At 41.1% G+C, this 22,784-nt stretch overlaps 1 protein-coding gene across 1 annotated transcript; it reads left to right on the forward strand.

The window, feature by feature from the left end:
- Positions 1-7,848: 7,848 nt before the first annotated feature.
- Positions 7,849-22,418, forward strand: LOC140573607 (uncharacterized). The gene is made up of 14 exons (XM_072693045.1): positions 7,849-7,940; positions 11,049-11,081; positions 11,414-11,728; positions 12,123-12,431; positions 12,507-12,791; positions 13,138-13,425; positions 14,284-14,571; positions 15,168-15,519; positions 16,519-16,775; positions 17,599-17,886; positions 19,976-20,153; positions 20,262-20,299; positions 20,696-20,869; positions 22,294-22,418. The coding sequence occupies exons 1-14, from the start codon at positions 7,892-7,894 to the stop codon at positions 22,416-22,418; spliced, it is 2,979 nt and encodes a 992-aa protein (XP_072549146.1). The 5' UTR covers positions 7,849-7,891.
- The last annotated feature ends 366 nt before the right edge of the window (positions 22,419-22,784 follow it).

The raw sequence follows: 22,784 nt of genomic DNA on the forward strand, positions 1-22,784 counted from the left end.
GTTCAAATACTATCGAGTCCAAGACAAGTCTAAGTTCAGATACTATTGAGTCCAAGACAAGTCTGAGTACAAATACTATCGAGTCTAAGACAAGTCTGAGTTCAAATACTATCGAGTCTAAGACAGGTTCCCACTGTTTCCATGAAAATACAGTGTATTAAACCCCTCTCTGTATAAACTGGTTTTACACTAGTTGTAAGTGTTGGTCTTGGTGCCAGATCTGGGTACCAGACCAACTCTAGCCACCAGAGGGCAGCAGTAGTCTGGCAATCAGCCCTAACTCTCAGCACCGGGTGAGCTGGATACACAGTATATACTGTATACTGTCAGTCGTAGTCAGAGTGGCTGGATCTTTGAGTGATGCAGTGTTTGTAAAGGTCAGATGGAAATCTGGTGTCTCAGTCCTTTATTGAAGACCGGGAGGTTTTGCCCTCTCCTTCATCCTTGTCTCTATTTCTGTTTCTCTTTGAAGGTCAGGCCTCACTCTTCCCTTGATTCTTGTTTTGTTTGGGAGCCATTAGTCATTAGTTTGCCTCAGTTTTAAGAAGGCAGCCAGTCTCCTCTGGCATCCTTCGTTCTGTTTACCTGCTCAGACTTTCCTCTAAACAGGTGGGTTTGATCAGCCTGTTTTAGTTGCACCTCTTCTGAGCCCTTCTGAGAATTAGATGCTTATGAGAGCTGCTGTGGCTCAGTGGTAAAGTACCTGGTCGCTGTTTTCAGGGACCTGGGTTCAATCCTCGCTGGTCGTGAGAACATTAATTAAGTCCTATTTTCTATTCCTTTCTGTTCCACATCTTTTTTCCACAGCATTTGGGTCTTATCCTGTCCTCCACTGGTAGTTCAACTGGTAGGGCCCCTGAGGCACCTGTCGGAAAGCTCCAGTTAATATTAATATTGATATTTATATAATATTAATATTGGTTAATCAGAATTCCTGACTAGAAAAATACACTATGGGGACCGAAGAACCCCACACAGCCCGAGAGAGGTTTACTGAAGAGGATCAGTCAGGGGATGGACACAAAAAAATATCCAATTTTTTTTGAACATCTCCTGGAGTTCAGTTAAATCCATCATTAGGAAATGAAAGTAATACGACACGTGTGTAATCTGCCTAGAGCAGGCCGTCCTCACACACTGAGTGATCGTGCAAGAAGGAGACCAGTGAGGAAGACCACCAAAACACCTAGGACTGCTCTGAATAAGTTAAAGCAGCTGAGATGGGTGAGACCCTGCAACTGTTCTTCACCAGCTTTATGGAAAAGCGGCAAAGAGAGCTGAACGTCCTCTACAGCTCACCTGAAGGCATGTGGGAAACTCCAAGCTACCCTGGAAGAAGGTTCTTTGGTCTGATGAGACCAAATGTGCTGACCAACCAGCAGGCCCCGGCCCCACCACCACCCATGTCAGACCAGCTGCACACCCTCCTACCACTGCTACCTGTCTAATGACCATGTTAAACCTAAATGGACTCTTAACTATCTGCCACTATTAATATCACCACTATTACCCATCAGTCCTCTCATTCCTCTGACCATCACTGCCATGACTATATTAAGTTCTACTACACCATAATTATTATATTATGATTATGATCAGAGCAGTTCAACAGAATAGATGGTTTAGTAACTTTAATCAATAATTAATAAATAGTTCTGATCAGAGGAGGACGGGTCGGGTCCCCCTTGTGAGTCTTGGTTCCTCCCAAGGTTTCTTCCTCCAGCTCTGAGGGAGGTTCTCCTTGCCACTGTCGCCGTTGGTTTGCTCACTGGGGGTCTTTGATCCTTCATGTCTTTTTATGTTATTTCTTTTTTTTCTGTCTTTTACTAATTACTGATTATATAAAGCTGCTTTGTGACGACACAGTTGTAACCGTTGTAAAAAGCTCTACTAATAAATTTGACTTCACTTATGTATTTTTATTTAATTGACTTTGAAATTCTTTTAATGTTAATTTGACATTAATTTTTTTTTTTTGATAAAGCAAACAAAAGAGGAAAACATCCAAGGGGGTGAATACTTTTCATAGGCACTGTATATGCAAAAATCCATATGTCACCAAATTGAGATCTAACATTAGGCATTCAGACTCAATACAGCTGAGTGATGCTAGCTAGCATAAAAAGATGCCGACACAGGTAAATTATTGATAATTTTCAAAGAAAGAGAAGTTTGCCAATATGTGTGAGGCACCTGTGCGTTGAGCAGTGTCCTGTTCATGTCTTTGTAATGAGTGTTGAGTTATATATCCATGCGTAGCATTGAACATTAGAACTGTACGTTTTTAACAACGGCAACCAAATTATACCACTGGCTTTAATCTGTCGTAAATCAAGTTATATATACGGGAAATCAGTTATATATGCATCAATACTTGGTTCATTACTGTGTAGGAAGTCAGAGGTAGGAAGGCTGGGAACACAACTCTGTTGGTTATTGCCAACTGCTGCTGCCTATTTGTGGCGAAAGCACCGCCCACATTTTATCTGGGTGCATAAAACCACTCAGTCCGAGCGCATCTAATTAGGGCTACCGTTTCACAGTAGTGGACATAAGACTGTAGCGTCCTGCTAAGTTCTCCATGGTCATCACTGCATCACGTCACTCCTAACGTCCATAGAGTGAAGCTGCTTAACTTTGCTGTGTCGCTGACTCACCACAACTCACCAGTGTTTGTGATGCTTCCTGTTTTCCAGATTTTTTAATACGCGTGAGGATCCTAAGACGTTTTCCAAGGCAAGCCGTTCACTCCCTAATGTTTGTAGCAAAGCCCTGAATCATTATTTTCCCACACACAGCCTGTGTCTCGCTCAATGCTCTTCACACATTAGCATTTACAGTCAAGTCCCATTTCGCGCCCTATGCTCAGCAGTTCCCCTCAAACTCTACTCTTTGGTGACGTCAAGAACGTCTAGCTCTACCGGGCGAGAGGCCTGCAGGGGGCTTGTTTCTGAACACACATGGTTTTTGAGACACATTTCTCCACCTAGACGCCTTCATTTACATTTACATTTACTGCATTCAGCAGAGGCTCTTCTCCAGAGCGACTTACAGAAGAGCTTCACTGTTTACTGAAGAAGAACCTCAGCTAGTTTAAATAGACTAAAATTCAGATCCTCTAATCTTAGACTCTACTAAACACAAGTCAATATAGAGACCATAGTACTCTTCTCTTAACCTGAGTACTCTCAGAAGAGGAGGGTCTTCAGTCTGGGTTTGAGGACAGCGAGCGTTGGACTCTGCTGTTCGGACACCCAGGGGAAGCTCGTTCCACCACTTCGGTGCAGGACAGTAAAAAGTCTGGGCGCTCGTCTTCCGTGGATCTTAAAGGATTGCGGGTCGAGCCGTGCCATACTTGAAGCTGGAAGGGCTCTTGGTGCAGATCGGCTTTTGACCTTCGCCAAAAGCCGATCTGAATCTGCCGGGTCTGAATCTGATGACCTGGGCAGCAGCTACAGGAAGCTAGTGAGAACGCAGCAGTGGAGGAGCTGAACATGGCTGAACTTAGGAACGTGGAAGACGACCCGACCGTGCCGCTGTGTTCTGGATCAGCTGCAGGGGTCTGATGGTGCGCAGAGGGAGACCAGCCAGAAGAGAGCTGCAGTGGTCAAGTCTGGAAATGACGAGAGACTGAAGGAGCACCTGGGCGACTCTCTAGAGAGGAAGGGTGGAATTCTCCGGATGTTCGTTCAGAGCAGTGTAAGCTGCTGGTTCTGCGAACACCACGGACATACCGAGATGCTAAATACTTAAAAAAGTGGAAGAGGAAAAACAATGGAAGTAGTAGATCTGTTTATGCAGTCTAGAACATTCTGAAAGTTAGCTTTAGCATTAGATAGCTAGCGACTCAATTCCTTAACAAGCTGATGTTACTGGTAAATGCCACGTTCTATCCATTGTTAACGTGCCAGCAATTGTGTAAACAGGGGCCCAGGTGTTTTTGCAGAATTGTCCAGGTGGTTTTGGGGGCCGGTGAAATATTTGCAAGGGGCGCGGATTCCTTGGCAGCGCCCCTGCTAATAAGCATTTCGGGGAAGTAAGTAAGAGAGAGCCTATGTCTATCAGACGTTGCATAATGAGTGTTTCTGTTTACTTCTGTTTTCCTGGGTCAAGAGTGTGAGAAAGCCAGTAAAACCCCACCCGTGACAGTAGAAGATGAGATGGAGACAAATGGAGGACTAGAAGAGTGACAGGCGTGTTAAAAAGACAGAAACACTGTAAAGAGGGAGGGTGAGTTCTGGGCACTTGCAAAACTCCTTTGAACAGACCTCTATTTTCTTCAGTGTCTGGAATAGCCTGGAATGATCAGTGAATGACATCTGATGTTGTTACATGTGTTCTTTAATATACAGTATATGTGACTGTGTCCGGAATATGGGTGACTGGTTCGACAAAGGCGGCACCAGATGTGGGCTAATGAGGTTTAAGCCCAGGATGTCCGCTGGTCTTAATATTATAGTGATGTAAAATAGTAGAGTGATGTAAACGCTGTTAAAGTTGCACCCAACACTCTCCAGGCCATCCAGATATCCATATATGGAAGATAAGCTGCAAAAACATTAATTAATTAATTAAAAATAATTAATACTGATGATCTGCTTCCATTTATGGCATTTAGCTGACGCTCTTATCCAGAGCAACTTACAACGTTACTCATATTACAGAGGGGGGCCAACGTAGTGTTAGGAGTCTTGCCCAAGGACTCTTATTGGTGTAGAGCATCATAGTCACCCAGACCAGGAATCGAACCCCAGTCTCCCACATGGTGTGGTAGTTCCAGTGGCTCCTGTCTTAAGGTGGTGGATCTATGAGGCAGCGAGTGAAGAACAGTCAGTTCTTGAAGGTGTTGAAGGTGCTGAAGCAAGAAAAATGGACAAGCGTAAGAACCAAAGAGACACTTTGACAAGAACCAAACTGTAAAGTTCTAGACAACTGGGTCAGAACATCTTCAGAACATCAGGCATTAGGTGTTGTGGGGTGTTCCCTCCTGGTATGCAGTGGTCAGGACCTACCAAATGTGCTCCAAGGAAGGACAATCAGTGAACAGGGTCATGGGTACCCAAGGCCCATTGATGCTCATGGAGGTCCCATCTCACAACTTACAGGACTTAAAGGATCTGTCCAGATACCACAGGACACCTTCAGAGGTCTTGCGAGATCTTACGGGATCTCAACGGGTCAGAGCTGTTTTGGAGGCACAAAGTAGATCTATAGTGGATTAGACAGGAGGTTTGAATGTTAAGGCTGCTTGGTGTATACCCAGCTATTCTGCCTACAGCAGTTTAGCCCCACCTGTTCACACTAATTAGTTATAAGGAACAAAAGCAGTCTATTAATTAATTAATTACAGCTGATTTTAGCACATAAACCACACATACATTACCCCTTAACTTTTCCCTTGAGAATAAATTTAGGAACAATTGTTTTTCCTAAAACGTCTTAAACAAATGTTCTTATATATTTATAATATTTATATTTATGTTCTTATGTCTTCTTAATATTCTCTAAAATCATCAGTTTAAATGACTGCATTACAGAATGAATGCCTTCAACAGTATTAAAAGCTCTGTTAGTGTCTACAGAAGGAAACTAACGGATTTCCGATGCCCGCCATTGTTCTCAGTTTTTCCAGGGAGGATTTGTTTCCTGTTAATGTTGTCCATCGTCCCTTCAGCTCATGTTTCAGTCAAATTTTGAAGCTTGGTTTGACTCAGTTATGCATGACAGGAGCCTCAGTAGCCTGTGGAAGATCCATACGCAGCCACAACCTGTTGCTGGTCACCAGCCTGGTCACACACTGCCCATTCTTCAACCAGCATTTTTTTTACAGGTCAGCCAATGAAAAATCACTCCATTTTGTATGAAATATGTGTCTTGTGTGTTTGGTGTGGCACAACAGATAACACCACTACCTGCCACTGAGCTACTACACCATGTGGGAAACTAGGGTTTGATTCGCGGCCTGGGTGACTGGGTGCTGCGCTACACCAATACGAGTCCTTGGGCAAGACTTCTAACACTGCATTGGCCCTCCTCTGTAATACGAGTAACCCCGTAAGTCGCTCTGAATAAGAGCGTCTGCTAAACGCCGTAAATGTAAATGTTGTGTTGTTTGTGATGGGCTGTAATATGTAGAATAAAAGGCCACGTTATAAACGGATACAGAATAAAGCCATGAAGAGCGTCTTAATAACTGTTAAGTCAATTAATAAGACTTTCTTAAGAGAGTATCTGAGAACTTCTTATGTTTGGGGAATTGCATTTAGGATTTTTAAAGGTTTTAAACGTTTTTGTCATTTTTTTCTAAACAATATTCAAGGGATTTGACATTAAATGACACTTTTTGCTGAAATGAGAGAAGTCAGAAGTGTTTGTGGGAATTGTGTGTGCATGTAGAGTTCAGCAGAGTGCTATTTTTAAGAGCGTTAAAGTAGCCGACACTTTCAGCGAAGTTCTTTATAAAGTCAGCTTTCTCGTTCGAGCAGCGCCGCACCCTTTTTCTTATTTCTCTTTAGTCACGTTACTTTCTTCACAGAAGAAACAGAAGGAAGCTGACTGTCCAGCTTGGTTCATTGCTCTGCTGTTCCCTCACACTGACCATTTCTTCACTGATTTTGCTAATTGGTCTGCATTAGCGACGCCAGTATCAATTACAACAGCTGAACAACATTTAAAGCTTTACTTTGTGTCTGTTGTAGCTACCATTTCTGGATTTACTGTTTATTGACTGGCATTCATTTAACACACAACATATGTAATGAAACTAAAATAAGTAAACACATTCACATCCCCAGTCCTGTCACTTCAGCACTAGAGCTGTCCAGTGGCAAGAACCTGCCGATACGATACGCATCACGCTACAAAAGTTACGACTCAATTTATTGTGATGCAGTTTATTTATTGTTTGTTCTGTCCGTGCGGTGCAGGGAGAACCCCACAGGCTCCATGGCTGGGTCTAAAATTTTGACTGACATCCATGTTCTCTACAGGGCAGATAATACAGCAGTCTCTTGTTTCATGTTAGAAAGAGATACGTGCCTGAAGGTCGCTCAATTTGTTGCCCAAGGACTGTACGTTTGCCAGTAGTAAGCTGGGGAGAGGGGGAGGGATGGCGAGTGTGTCGTCTCAGCCTGACAGAGACTTTTCTGCCGTCTCTGGCAGTTTCGTGGCTGGGTCGCCCAAACGAATGGTGCACCTTCAGTGTTTATAAACAAAGGAAATAAAGTCCGGTTTGCGGTGAGTGATCGGCGTTCTGATTTCCAGAAGTGTTTGTCAGTCGAAATGAAGATTCTAGCAACATTCAGTGCAATGAAAGTGACACACAAACACACAATTAACAAAAACTACCAAGACTAGAAGGAGCTCGCAACACGGCAGCCATGCCCGTAAATATGATATGATTATCATATTTATCTTCTCAGTTTCCATCTGTTCATTTTTACTCTATAATTCTTCTTGTACATAATTTTCTTCACTTTCACTTTATATCAACGGTTCACAGGTAATACTGTGGGAATGGTGTTGAAAAACAACCTTTTAAAGTAAAGCTCAGTGACAGTACTTGTGCCTTTGTAAAATACTGATTAGGCCGGCTGGGACTGTTAATAAATAAATAAATAAATAACTACCATGTCCTCTACAGTTTACAAGCTACTCGCTGCAGAGAGAGCGCTCTCAGAATTTTAGCCCGAGTGTCTCTTTACCGAAAGTTCAGAGAACTGTAGTTGAGCTACTGATTGTAAGAGGTTTGGCTTTTACTAAACAGGAAAAGGTGCCGAAGAGGAACAGAAACCCCTCCTCTCGATAAAACCCAGTCTTCAGCACTTCAGTGTGAAGCTGTTAGAGGACTGCAGCAGAGCTCCCTGCAGTTCAGATCACACTGGAATTTAACATGAATCTAAGGACCAGGATGCTGAGACCTCACCTCACTTTACTGCTGGGTAAATTCCATTACTTTTTCTTTATACTGTTTAATTTTCCAATTCTATCAAAAGAAATTCTGAAAGTATCAGAGTACCACTCTGTAGAGTGAGATGAAATACAAACAGAAAGCAGTAATTTACTCAACTCAAACAAATCGAGTATGAAGACACAGTAAGTTTTGTGAAAAAATCTGTTTATTCTGAAACATTTACATTTAAGGCATTTAGCAGAAGTTCTTCTCCAGAGCGACCTACAAAAGTGCTTCACTGTTTACTGAAGAAGAACCTCAGCTAGTTTAAATAGATTAAAATTTGAAGCTCCTCTAATCTTAGACTTTACTAAACACAAGTCAATATGGAAACCATAATACTCTTCTCTTAACCTGAGTACTCTCAGAAGAGGAGGGTCTTCAGTCTGGGTTTGAAGACAGCGAGCGTTGGACTCTGCTGTTCGGACACCCAGGGGAAGTTCGTTCCACCACTTCGGTGCAGGACAGTAAAAAGTCTGGACGCTCGTGGATCTTAAAGGATGGCGGGTCAAGCCGAGCCGTACTTGAAGCTGGAAGGGCTCTTGGTGCAGATCGGCTTTTGACCATCGCCATCAAGTACAGAGGGGCTGGCTGGTCCAGTCTTGGCTTTGTAGGCCAGAGTCAGGGATCTGAATCTGATGAGGGCAGCAGCTACAGGAAGCTACAGTGAAGAGAACACAGCAGTGGCGTGACATGGCTGAATTTAGGAACGTTGAAGACGACCCGTGCCGCTGTGTTCTAGATCAGTTGCAGGGGTCTGATGGTGAGCTGAGGAAGACCAGCCAGAAGAGAGCTGCAGTGGTCAAGTCTTGAAGTGACCTGGGCGACTCTCTAGAGAGGAAGGGTCGAATTTGACTTGAGAACAATAACTGATCATCCATGACTACACCAAGGCTTCCAGCTTCTGTATGAGTGACCAGTGAGTTCTCAAAGGACAAAGGAAACGGATGCCTTCAGAGAAGACAGGGCGATTTAGGATGAACAATGATGTTGAAATAGGTTGGTCTGAAACTGAAGAGGTCATCATATTGTACTATATAAGGAGCCGTCACTAAAGTCCCAGTCCTTGAAAACCAAGCCTGGGCGGAGTCTGATCAATTTGCAGAGACATCAGCAAATAATCTATCACTGGAATAATGTTCTCCGAAAGGCAAATCAGTAGCAGCTGTTCACTCTCTGTAGTGCACATACCATTAAAAGACTGAAGGAATTCTGTCAGTACCGATCAAAAGTGCTCCAAAGAAGGACAACCGGTAAACCTACAACAGGGTCATGGGCACTCAAGGCTCACTGATACTTCATGGAGGTCCCATCTCACAACTTGCAGGACTTGAAGAATATGCTGCTAGATCTGGTGCTAGATAGGGCTGCACAATACTGGGAAAAAAACTGACATTGTGATATTTTGTTCTGCAATATTTTTTGTTGTATTAAACAGATTTCACTAGGAGTCAATGGTCCAACATGTCATGATAGGACCATAATGCACTCTGTGTCTCCAATATTGCAGTAAAATAAGCAATATTGTGCACACTGAATCTGCTCTTGTTAGATATGTTATGGAAACTGAGAACTGTGCAACAATGTGTGATTTAATATTGTCTTATGTGACATCGCACATCTTGCGTTGACAATGCTGCAATGATATATTGAGCAGCCCTAGTATCAGATACCACAGGACACCTGCAGAGGTCATTTGGAGTCCATGCTTCAAATGGTCAGATCTGTTGTGAAAGTACAGCTCTTTACTTCACAAAGTAAAAACTATAATAACAAGCATAAGTTAGACTCTCAGCACCTTCCACATACACACGGTCATTTTATAATTGTCAATAAATAAATAAATAAATAAATAAATAAAATATTAACAATTCTATCCAAGTGAAGTAGTTGAGAAGGAGTGCAAAGCAAATATTGTGCAATGACAGCTGTTAGGCAAAATATCAAATGTGTTATAGTATTTTCACAATACTGAAAGGTTAATACAATTTTAAAATAACTCATTAGCATTTTCCATATTGTCTTTTTAAAAAAAAAAACAAGAGTAATACATGCAGTCATAAAGATAACCACGACTTCCTCTACAAAAACAACTTTTCTGTAGAGAGCGGAGGGGTTACGTCTGTACGTTCCCAGGCCTAAAAACATATACTGTGCAGCAGAAAAAAAATGTAAAGCAAATGTATTTGTTCAAAAACACCAAGATTAGAATAAACACAAATAAGCATATGTTGTGTGTGTCAGCGTAACCATTTCCCCTGGGTTTAAGTTATATAGAGGTAAAGACAAACTGACTGCTGAGATATACAGTATTTAGAAATGTCTATAACTGCCTAAGACTTACAGCGTCCTAAATAATCACTATTTTGAATTATTGATAAAATAACCTGTATGCCAGAAGAGATGACTTTCCTACAGAATGTTACACTGTATTACTAATGCTCTAAAACTCCCTATTGGTTAATTTTGCTATATCCATCTTACCCTCAATTAAACTGAGCATAACAAACTAAACTGCATTAAGAAACTTTTGCATCAGATATTTTCAGTTCTTCAAGTTGAAGGGCTGAGGTTAGGACTTCCCTCTTGTATCAAATGCATGTATGACAGATTTTCAGTCTGCATGAGTTTACTGGGGTCTTGCTGTAATCATGCATTTAATCTGAGTGAGCTGTAAGAACTTCTGTCAATTTTCTTTAGTGGTATTTCAGTACGAAAAGTGTGGTAGCTTTGGAATTTCCTTTTTTAAAGCTCATCCTGTTGAATATTTGGTCATTTTGATGAAGAACCATATTAATATTTATAAAATGAGCAAAACATAATATTTTCCTGAATTTCAGTTGTGGGTTATTTTATCTGATCAAAAAGGGTTTTTTTCAGTCTTTTTGTTTTTCATGTTGAGGTTTGTATCTTTTTTATCTTCTTAAGCTCTTTGCATCAAAAATAATGTTTAAATAAACTGAGGCTGAGCTGAGCTGAAATGTGATTAGATCCTAAAACTATATAAACAGAATTCAAATTGTAATGTGATTAATGGGGTAGAAGACTATTGTTTATTCTATCACTGGTTTAATGAAAACTCTCCTTTTTATTCCAGTAGTTGCTGTTCTTGGAGAGTCCTGGATGACTGGTACGTTTTCATTTCATTAATAACTCAAACAGTATTAAACAGTGAAAGGCTGATTATTAACTGGTTGATGACTTAATATAATGTCTTTACATGTTTACCAACATTATATTTGCTGTGTGTGCATTTCTGAGATGAAAAAAAAGCGATTTAGTGCCCCATAGGGGTGAACGACCAATCGAGGCATAGTTTTCTATGGCATCACTGGAACAGCTTTCAGCAACTTGTAGAAAAAACAAGTGTCTTTAACTGATCAATGAGACTTTGTTCAAGTCTATGTAAACATAAATAAGCCTGTGTTTGATAAAGCTGTGTGTTATTGTCCTTCATGATAGATGCCACAAACATTAGACTCGTCAATAGCAATGGCGTCTGCTTTGGCAGAGTGGAGATTTATTATAACAGCCAGTGGGGAACAGTGTGTGATGATGACTGGGACATGAATGATGCTGCAGTGGTGTGCAGACAGATGGGATGTGGCACAGCAGTCAGCGCCCCTCAGAGTGCCCACTTTGGTCAGGGAAGTGGACCAATACTTCTGGATAATGTTGGTTGTTCTGGAAGTGAAAGCTCCCTCACAGGGTGCAGTCATGCTGGGTTTGGCAAACACAACTGTGGTCATGGTGAAGATGCTGGAGTTGTCTGCTCAGGTATGCAAAAAATTATTGAATAAACACAAAATGTGTTCAAGCCAAAACCAATCTCTTGACTCCGCTGTTTCCACTTACCATCACTGTGAACAATTACGGCTTGCTCTTTCTGGAAAAAAAGTGTTTTACACAAAATCAATCTGACTACATTTAATTACATCATAACCACTTTTATGGAGAAATAAAAAAATGTCAAATCCCATGTAAAGGAATTTCTGGACTTGACTGTTTCCAGCACACCTCTTTGCACCAACTTTATATATCAGGTTTTACTGTATTTTTAATTAAATATGCCACATCTTTCATTACTAATCTGATCCTTGATATTTGATGGATTTTCATCTGACCCATAAAAATAATGATAACTTCTCTATATTTTTATATGACAAATCAGACAATATCAGGCTGGTGAGTGGAACAGGTCGCTGTGGAGGCAGAGTGGAGATCTATCATAACAGCCAGTGGGGAACAGTGTGTGATGATGACTGGGACATGAATGATGCTGCAGTGGTGTGCAGACAGATGGGATGTGGCACAGCAGTCAGCGCCCCTCAGAGTGCCCACTTTGGTCAGGGAAGTGATCCAATACTTCTGGATGATGTTGGTTGTTCTGGAAGTGAAAGCTCCATCACAGGGTGCCGTCATGCGGGGTTTGGCAAACACAACTGTGGTCATGGTGAAGATGCTGGAGTTGTTTGCTCTGGTAAGGAAACATGTTTTTAAATCAACATTCAAAAGAAAAAGCACAAGCTGTTACTTAACCTTATTTCTTCAACAGAAGACCTGCGGAGCCCCACGATCACCCTGACCACATCACACTCTGCTGTCTCACCTGGGGAAGCTGTTCGGTTCAGATGTTCTTTACCCAGCTCAACGTCCATCTCTGTAGTCTTCCGTTTATATAAAAATGGAGCATCAATACAAACCCAAACAGCTCAATCTCCATCAACTTTTACACTGACTGTAAAGACCTCAGATCAGGGCCAGTACAGCTGTGACTACTCATACCAGAGGAGCAGCTCCATCTCTTCATCCAGGAGCAGCACTGTTGGCATCACTGTGGGTAAGAGCTCAGAGAATTACTTTAGGAAAAGCTTAAGCGGATCCTGAAGTATTCCTACAGGCTTAATTAAAGCATGCATTACAGGCTGTTGTTTTGAACACAGTAAACTCATGCAATGTTCTTTGTAAAAAATGTCTGGAGAACGTATGTACATAAGAGTAGTCTTATATGCATGAATGTTAAAGACCAAAACAGATCTCTAAGTGGGGGTGGTGGACAGGGGGGGCTAAAATTGGTATTATTGGTTAATATTATTTTGCCCTGCCCACTGGTGCATGTTATGATATATGCAGATGGAAAAGATCACATAAAACAAGAATTTATTTTTTCAAATGATATTTTGCAGTGACTCTACCCACTCCACGCATCTCTCTCAGTCCCACCAGAGAGGTCACATGGGGGCAGAGGGTTGATATCACCTGCTCTGTAGGAACTCAGTTCACTGGAGGAACCTTCACTCTGAAAACAGGTTCTGGGTCTGTTAGAGAGACAAAGAGGGGAACCTCCGTCACCTTCAGTTTACTTAAAGTGGACTTTGTTAATGAGGGGTCTTACTACTGCCAGTACCAGACACGAGTCTCCAGTCGTGACTTCAGCTCTCCACAGAGCAGCTCTGTTAATTTCTCTGTTAAAGGTAAGACGAATTTGTTTTGATGTGATTCTAAATCATAGCGTATGTAGAAGGGCTGAAGATTTAGAATGAGCTTAGGCAACATTAACATTATCAGCCTGTCCCCTTAGAAAAAAGGGTCATTGCAAATTAACGCTATGTGATTCTGAGTGTTGACCTTTATCTTGAAGAAGGATATTAGACAAGACACATAACATATTCACCACTTGTGTTGGACATTGGTGAAAGATGAAAAATGGCTTCCGCCTTTAGCTCATCCGTGAAGGGAACACACACATACATACCAGTGAAACACACAAAGTGGACAGTGAGCACACATGCCTGGAGAGGTGGGCAGCCATTAATGCTGCACCCGGGGGGGAAGACAGTGAGAAGGGCCTTGATCAAGGGCTCAACAGTGAAAGCTTGCCGAGCCCGGGTATCGGACCCACAACGCTGTCATCAATAGTTCCCTATAACCGTTAAGCCACCACTGCCCAATCAGCACCCCAGTGCACAGGGCACAAGAGTCACAACATAGTTTGATGAGAATGAAAATGATTGTAATGCTATGGTCCTGTCAGTCACCAGTGAGAGATTTTAGAGCAGTGTGTTAGACAGCGCTCTAGACCGCCATCATCAAAACATCAGTAAAAGAACTTTAAAGAATCTATTGGATGAATACAAAACCTCCAGTATAGTTAGAGAGACTTACAGAATCGATGCTAATGTGGAATTACACTGTTCTGGGGGCTCGTTGTGGGCCAGAACCTTACTAACACACTTTATGTTGGAGCTCTCTAAACTCTGTGTATTTTAGAGGTCATTTAAGTGATATTATACATTATAAAACTTCTGATGCCAAAAAATATCCTTTTCCAGTGACTCTACCCACTCCACGCATCTCTCTCAGTCCCACCAGAGAGGTCACATGGGGGCAGAGGGTTGACATCACCTGCTCTGTAGATACTCAGTTCACTGGAGGAACCTTCACTCTGAAAACAGGTTCTGGGTCTGTTAGAGAGACAAAGAGTGGAACCTCTGTCACCTTCAGTTTAATTAAAGTGGACTTTGTTGATGAGGGGTCTTACTACTGCCAGTACCAGACACGAGTCTCCACTCGAGATTTCAGCTCTCCACAGAGCAGCTCTGTTAATTTCTCTGTTAAAGGTAAGACGAATCTATTTATTTTTGCTGTGAATTCTCCATGAATCTGAAGCAGTTTGATGTGATTCTAATTCATAGCTAGAGTAGAAGGGCTGGAGATTTAGAACTAGTTTAGGCAATGTTAACATTATCAGGCTGAAGAGACTCAGATCTGATTTGTTCAGGGCTGTGTGAACATTTCAGATTCAATCTTTTTAAAAGGGGTTTTGAGTTACTTTCATAATTGGTCCTAGATCAGACACATATCTGAGTCGTGGGTATACAACATTAAGGTGAATGGACAGTTTGGATTTCATGCATTTCTTCGCCTGTACTAATGCACTTAGAGCTGTTGAGGACGGAGGCCAAAGTCCTTAAAATGCTCTTCACTTTGCACCAGGCAACATAGTTAACCTCCAGTATTGTTAGAGAGACTTACAGAATCGATGCTAAGGTGGAATTACACTGTTCTGGGGGCTCGTTGTGGGCCAGAACTTTACTAACACACTTTATGTTGGAGCTCTCTTTACTTTATCCCTCAACTCTGTGTATTTTAGAGGTCATTTAAGTGATCTTATACATTATAAAACTTTTCCTTCTTCAAAAATATCCTTTTCCAGTGACTCTACCCACTCCAACCATCTCTCTCAGTCCCACCAGAGAGGTCACATGGGGGCAGAGGGTTGACATCACCTGCTCTGTAGATACTCAGTTCACTGGAGGAACCTTCACTCTGAAAACAGGTTCTGGGTCTGTTAGAGAGACAAAGAGTGGAACCTCTGTCACCTTCAGTTTAATTAAAGTGGACTTTGTTGATGCTGGGTCTTACTACTGCCAGTACCAGACACGAGTCTCCACTCGGGATTTCAGCTCTCCACAGAGCAGCTCTGTTAATTTCTCTGTTAAAGGTAAGACGAATCGGTTTGGGATTTTTGCTGTCTGTTCTCTACAGATGTTGATTTCTTGGTTGTGGTGAGACACGGATTGTTTGGAGTTTTTTGTCCCAATTCCTGATTATCAGTTTACAGCTTATTTGAGTTATTTTTCATTTCCAGCCAATTTGCTTCAGCCCAAAATCTATTTCAGTGCATCTGAGGGGGGTTTTCAATATAAGGATATTAAGCCAGCATATTTAGATTGAATAGTTTAATAAAGAAAATAATTATTGTAAATAATAACAAATTACGGAACGTGTCACCTAATTGAACTTGCCACGCCAAGGTAACAGCTTCTTTAACTGTGGTGTACTTAAGCTGAAGATTTAGAACTAGATTAGGCAATGTTAACGTTATCAGGCTGAAGAGACTCAAATCTGATTTGTTCAGGGCTGTGTGAACATGTTAAATCCAATCTTTTCAAAGGGGTTTTGAGTTACTTTTTATACGTGGTCCTGGATCAGACACATATCCAATGCGTGGGTATGCAGCATTAATGGATCAGACACATATCCAATGCGTGGGTATGCAGCATTAATGTTAATGATCAGTTTGGATTTCATGCGTTTATTTGCCTGTACTAATGCACTTAGAGCTGTGGGGGCCAGAGGCCAAATGCTGTTCACTTGGCACCAGGCAGTTATTTACAGTCACATAAGACCAGGCTCTGATCTCTCTGGGGAGAGACTAAAGTGCTCAATACTGAAGGTCAAATTACCGTTTCAACATCAGATTTTAAATTAATGATTAAAATCTGACCAAAAGCTCATGAATAGTTTGTACAGTCCACCATATTGCAAAAAGGGTTCAGTATAGAGACAAAGATGGCAGACGGCTGAGACTTGCAGAATCGATGCTAAACACTGTTCTGGGCCAGAACTTTACTAACACACTTTATGTTGGAGCTCTCTTTACTTTATCACTCAACTCTGTGTATTTTAGAGGTCATTTAAGTGATCTTATACATTATAAAACTTCTCCTTCTTCAAAAATATCCTTTTCCAGTGACTCTACCCACTCCAACCATCTCTCTCAGTCCCACCAGAGAGGTCACATGGGGGCAGAGGGTTGACATCACCTGCTCTGTAGGAACTCAGTTTACTGGAGGAAATTTCACCCTCAAAAAGAGTTCTGGGTCTTTAAGAGAGACCAAGCCTGGAACCTCCGTCATCTTCAGTTTACTTAAAGTGGACTTTGTTGATGAGGGGTCTTACTACTGCCAGTACCAGACACGAGTCTCCACTCGAGATTTCAGCTCTCCACAGAGCAGCTCTGTTAATTTCTCTGTTAAAGGTAAGACGAATCGGTTTAGGATTTTTGCTGTCTGTTCTCTACAGCTATTGATTTCTTGGTTGTGGGTAAAACACACTTTTGTCTGGAGGTCTTGCACCCAATTCCTGATAATCAGTTTACAGCTTATGAGTTACTTTTCATTTCCAGTCAATTTGCTTCAGCCCAAAATCTCTTTCAGTGCTTTTGAGGAAGGTTTCCAACATGTCATTAAGCCAGAACATTTAGATTTACCATGTTTACAAAATAAATAATAATTACTGAAAATAAAAACAAACTATGAAACCTTTTACCTAATTGAACTTGTCATACCGAGGTAACACAGCCTCTTTACCTGTGGTACCCTTGTGGCTGAAGGTTTAGAAAATGCTTTGTGTCCACTTGTACCTTTAGAAGGATCCTGACTGATTACCTTGATCACAGAATGAAACAGTTCTATCAGATGTGGGTGGTCTCTTCTGGAATAGGTGCCCCACCATTCACAGTGCATAAGGGGTCTTTGGCACATGGACCATTAAATGCCATGTCCTGTCAGTCACCATTGAGAGATTTTAGAGCAGTGTGTTAGACAGTGCTCTCTAACACCATCACCAAAACACCAGTTAAGGAAATATCTTTTGGATGAATACAAAACCTCCAGTATTGTTAGACGGACTGGCGGAATCGATGCTAATGTGGAATTACACTGTTCTGGGGGCTCGTTGTGGGCCAGAACCTTACTAAAACACTTTATGTTGGAGCTCTCTAAACTCTGTGTATTTTAGAGGTCATTTAAGTGATCTTATACATTATAAAACTTCTGATGCCAAAAAATATCCTTTTCCAGTGACTCTACCCACTCCACGCATCTCTCTCAGTCCCACCAGAGAGGTCACATGGGGGCAGAGGGTTGACATCACCTGCTCTGTAGATACTCAGTTCACTGGAGGAAATTTCTCCCTGATAAAGAGTTCTGGGTCTTTAAGAGAGAGCAAGCCTGGAACCTCCGTCACCTTCAGTTTACTTAAAGTGGACTTTGTTGATGAGGGCTCTTACTACTGCCAGTACCAGACACGAGTCTCCACTCGAGATTTCAGCTCTCCACAGAGCAGCTCTGTTAATTTCTCTGTTAAAGGTAAGACGAATCGGTTTAGGATTTTTGCTGTCTGTTCTCTACAGCTATTGATTTCTTGGTTGTGGGTAAAACACACTTTTGTCTGGAGGTCTTGCACCCAATTCCTGATAATCAGTTTACAGCTTATGAGTTACTTTTCATTTCCAGTCAATTTGCTTCAGCCCAAAATCTCTTTCAGTGCTTTTGAGGAAGGTTTCCAACATGTCATTAAGCCAGAACATTTAGATTTACCATGTTTACAAAATAAATAATAATTACTGAAAATAAAAACAAACTATGAAACCTTTTACCTAATTGAACTTGTCAAACCGAGGTAACACAGCCTCTTTACCTGTGGTACCCTTGTGGCTGAAGGTTTAGAAAATGCTTTGTGTCCACTTGTACCTTTAGAAGGATCCTGACTGATTACCTTGATCACAGAATGAAACAGTTCTATCAGATGTGGGTGGTCTCTTCTGGAATAGGTGCCCCACCCTTCACAGTGCATAAGGGGTCTTTGGCACATGGACCATTAAATGCCATGTCCTGTCAGTCACCATTGAGAGATTTTAGAGCAGTGTGTTAGACAGTGCTCTCTAACACCATCACCAAAACACCAGTTAAGGAAATATCTTTTGGATGAATACAAAACCTCCAGTATTGTTAGACGGACTGGCGGAATCGATGCTAATGTGGAATTACACTGTTCTGGGGGCTCGTTGTGGGCCAGAACCTTACTAACACACTTTATGTTGGAGCTCTCTTTACTTTATCCCTCAACTCTGTGTATTTTAGAGGTCATTTAAGTAATATTATACATTATAAAACTTCTCATACCAAAAAATATCCTTTTCCAGTGACTCTACCCACTCCACGCATCTCTCTCAGTCCCACCAGAGAGGTCACATGGGGGCAGAGGGTTGATATCACCTGCTCTGTAGATACTCAGTTCACTGGAGGAACCTTCACTCTGAAAACAGGTTCTGGGTCTGTTAGAGAGACAAAGAGAGGAACCTCTGTCACCTTCAGTTTAATTAAAGTGGACTTTGTTGATGAGGGGTCTTACTACTGCCAGTACCAGACACGAGTCTCCACTCGAGATTTCAGCTCTCCACAGAGCAGCTCTGTTAATTTCTCTGTTAAAGGTAAGACGAATCTATTTATTTTTGCTGTGAATTCTCCATGAATCTGAAGCAGTTTGATGTGATTCTAATTCATAGCTAGAGTAGAAGGGCTGGAGATTTAGAACTAGTTTAGGCAATGTTAACATTATCAGGCTGAAGAGACTCAGATCTGATTTGTTCAGGGCTGTGTGAACATTTCAGATTCAATCTTTTTAAAAGGGGTTTTGAGTCACTTTCATAATTGGTCCTAGATCAGACACATATCTGAGTCGTGGGTATACAACATTAAGGTGAATGGACAGTTTGGATTTCATGCATTTCTTCGCCTGTACTAATGCACTTAGAGCTGTTGAGGACGGAGGCCAAAGTCCTTAAAATGCACTTCACTTTGCACCAGGCAACATAGTTAACCTCCAGTATTGTTAGAGAGACTTACAGAATCAATGCTAAGGTGGAATTACACTGTTCTGGGGGCTCGTTGTGGGCCAGAACTTTACTAACACACTTTATGTTGGAGCTCTCTTTACTTTATCCCTCAACTCTGTGTATTTTAGAGGTCATTTAAGTGATCTTATACATTATAAAACTTTTCCTTCTTCAAAAATATCCTTTTGCAGTGACTCTACCCACTCCAACCATCTCTCTCAGTCCCACCAGAGAGGTCACATGGGGACAGAGGGTTGACATCACCTGCTCTGTAGAAACTCAGTTCACTGGAGGAAACTTCACTCTGAAAACAGGTTCTGGGTCTGTTAGAGAGACCAAGAGGGGAACCTCTGTCACCTTCAGTTTAATTAAAGTGGACTTTGTTGATGCTGGGTCTTACTACTGCCAGCACCAGACACGAGTCTCCAGTCGGGATTTCAGCTCTCCACGGAGCAGTTCTGTTGGTTTCTTGGTTGTGGGTAAGGTACAGCTTGTCTGGAGTTTCTGGACCCAGTTCCTGAGTGTCAGTTTGCAATTGATGAGTTCTTCTTGTTTTCCAGTGAATTTGCTGCAGCCTAATATCTCCTTCAGTGCTCCTGATGGGGGGTTTTACTGGGGGCCTCAGGACCTAGAGGTGACCAGGGGCTACAGCTTCTCCATCATCTGCTCCATTCAACCCCAGTATCCAGGAGGTTCCTTCCACCTGGAGTTCAGTGGATCCAATATCACCAGAACTCAGTCAGCTGTTAACCACTCAACCACTTTCTCCTTCCCTGAGGCTGATTACGTCCACCAGGGAAACTACAGCTGTGTTTATGAAGTAACTGTGTCTTCACGCTCTTTTAGATCCTCCAACACTGAACTCTTGGCCGTCACTGTGAAAGGTACAGTAAGATGTACTTGATAACTTTACTCATTTGTTCTCAAGTTTGAAGCGTGAAGGTCTTGATGGTCATTTCTCTCACAGCAACAGTGTCGCCCTTTATTGGTTCTGGAGTGGGAATAGGACTGTTACTCATCTTAGTGCCGATTATAATGTGTTTTATAAAAAGATGTAAAAAACAAAAACAGCAGATGGATGTGAAGATGGTTAATAGACAATGTGAGTACTTTCTTATCTCAATCTTAATATTCATAGAATGATCTTATGACCAAAACATTCTTCCTCTTGGTGATTTTGGAATTTAAACTAGAGACAGTTATTACCATGAAAACCTGGCAAACCAGTTATATTTTTCCTATTCTAGCAATTTTATTTGTTGCCACAATCACACATTCAGGTGCCAGAAATGCATATGAGGCCGCCCATCGGAAGAATGAGATGGATGAAAATGATGAGTATTATGGAAATGTAGCTTTTTTCCACCACAAAGAAGATGATTCTGACGATTCTGGTGAGGTCTATGTCAATGTAAATGCTAATGTGAAGACAGCAATGGGCAAGGACAGGATGGGTGAGTGAATCTATGCCACTTGTACAGGACAGTACAGGGAATGAAATTATTTTAATAATCCAGTAATCATGTAAAGTTTGGATCCCCTTTTTAATCATCTAGATATTTAGTCTTCAATTAAACCATATTAAGATAAGTGGAGAGGATATAACTACACACAGAAATCTAAAGACACGACAGTGTGAGTAACTAAAAAAGGAAGAAAAATTAACAGCGAACATCAACAAGAGCGGCATCTTACAAACACAGACTCACTCACTTATATATTGAAAAAACATGGTAAGAGTAGTGATTCTGTTTAGGCTGTAATGTAATCCGGCTTGTATTCATTCCATTTTTAAACATGCTTTAAAAAGTAATCTAATTACTTACTGTTTTTTTTTTATCTGAGCTACACAACGCTGTTCTCCTTCTTAAGACTTTAATATATTTTAATAATGGATATTTAAATGTAAAATAAAAGACTTAATGTGAGACCAACACAATGTAATTATATTAATATTAGTTGTATTAATCAATAACAAAATGATTCACGCTTATCGCAACAATATTCTGTGATTAATTACAAGTTAAAACGTCAGTACTTCCTTGCATTTTTGGGAGAAAACAAATAAATGTGTAGAGTGGTATACATGGCAAACTGGCTAGAGGAAACATTTAACATTTAGTTTTAATAATTGTTTAGTTAGAATCTCCTAATTTGTTGAGTAAATATTTCAGAGAGAGCTTTAGCATTGAACTCGAAAAGCTGTGACACAGAAACTATTCATGGGGAAATGAACTCTACTGAACTCAAACAATCAAACAACACTTTCAAATTCCAGCTTCAACAACTTTTAAAGAGAGCTAGGCTTAGATAGCTAGCTATCAGATATCACTCAGTGCTTAGATAGTGCACTCAGATACTGAGAAAAAGCTAGCTTAGTGAGAGGGCTACAGATCCAAAATCACAGAGAAAGACTTTCATCCAGCTTTCTGAACTCTATACTTCTTTTTTGGTTTTAAAATACTAGAATCACATTGAACAGAAGCAGCATAAACACACACACACACACACACACACACACACACACACACACACACACATATATATATACACACACACACACATACATATACATACACATATGTTTATGCTGCTTCTGTTCAATGTCATTCTATATACATACATGGAAGCATTTAGCATATTTTTGATATTTTTTTAGAATCTCCTAATTTGTTGAGTAAAGATTTCAGAAAGAGCTTTAGCATCGAACTTGATAAAGCTGTGACACAGAAGCTATTCATACTATATATATATATATATATATATATATATATATATATATATATATATATTATATAACATAGACTAAACCTACATGCAGAAAGGTGTTGTAACATCTGGTCTATACTTCTCGTTTTCCTTCACAATCATCCCACAGATCCCAAAAGCTGGGGAATATCGCGTGCAGGAAATGGGTCGGATGAGGACTGTGCGGAGGCAGATGCTGACATGGAGAAAAGGACGATGGACAATGACAATGAAATTTATGCGAATGTGGAGTAGTTTGGAGAACTGTACATTGAGAAGTACGGAATTCAGGCTGGTTCATACCTACTGTGGACATGGGTGCACCATAGGGTGTGTGGCTAAAGAGCCGAGGATGTGTACCATTTGGATTCTGAAACAACACGGCCAGTCCACATAGTGACGCATACACGCTTCGATTGTTCATTGGCTAAATTTACATGCATTCTACATGCCACCTTTTTTTTTGTCAAAACAAAAAGTTCTTCTTTTTTTTATATAAATGTTTCATTGAACAATCACTGTGTTCAATAGGGGGTCTGTTTTTTTATTTCCTGAAGAAATAAGGTGTTATAGGACATCCCACAAAAATCCCATAATAAACTAAAGTTTCTATGCACTGCA

Source organism: Salminus brasiliensis, chromosome 12 (assembly GCF_030463535.1).
Source record: "Salminus brasiliensis chromosome 12, fSalBra1.hap2, whole genome shotgun sequence".
NCBI classification, from domain to species: domain Eukaryota; kingdom Metazoa; phylum Chordata; class Actinopteri; order Characiformes; family Bryconidae; genus Salminus; species Salminus brasiliensis.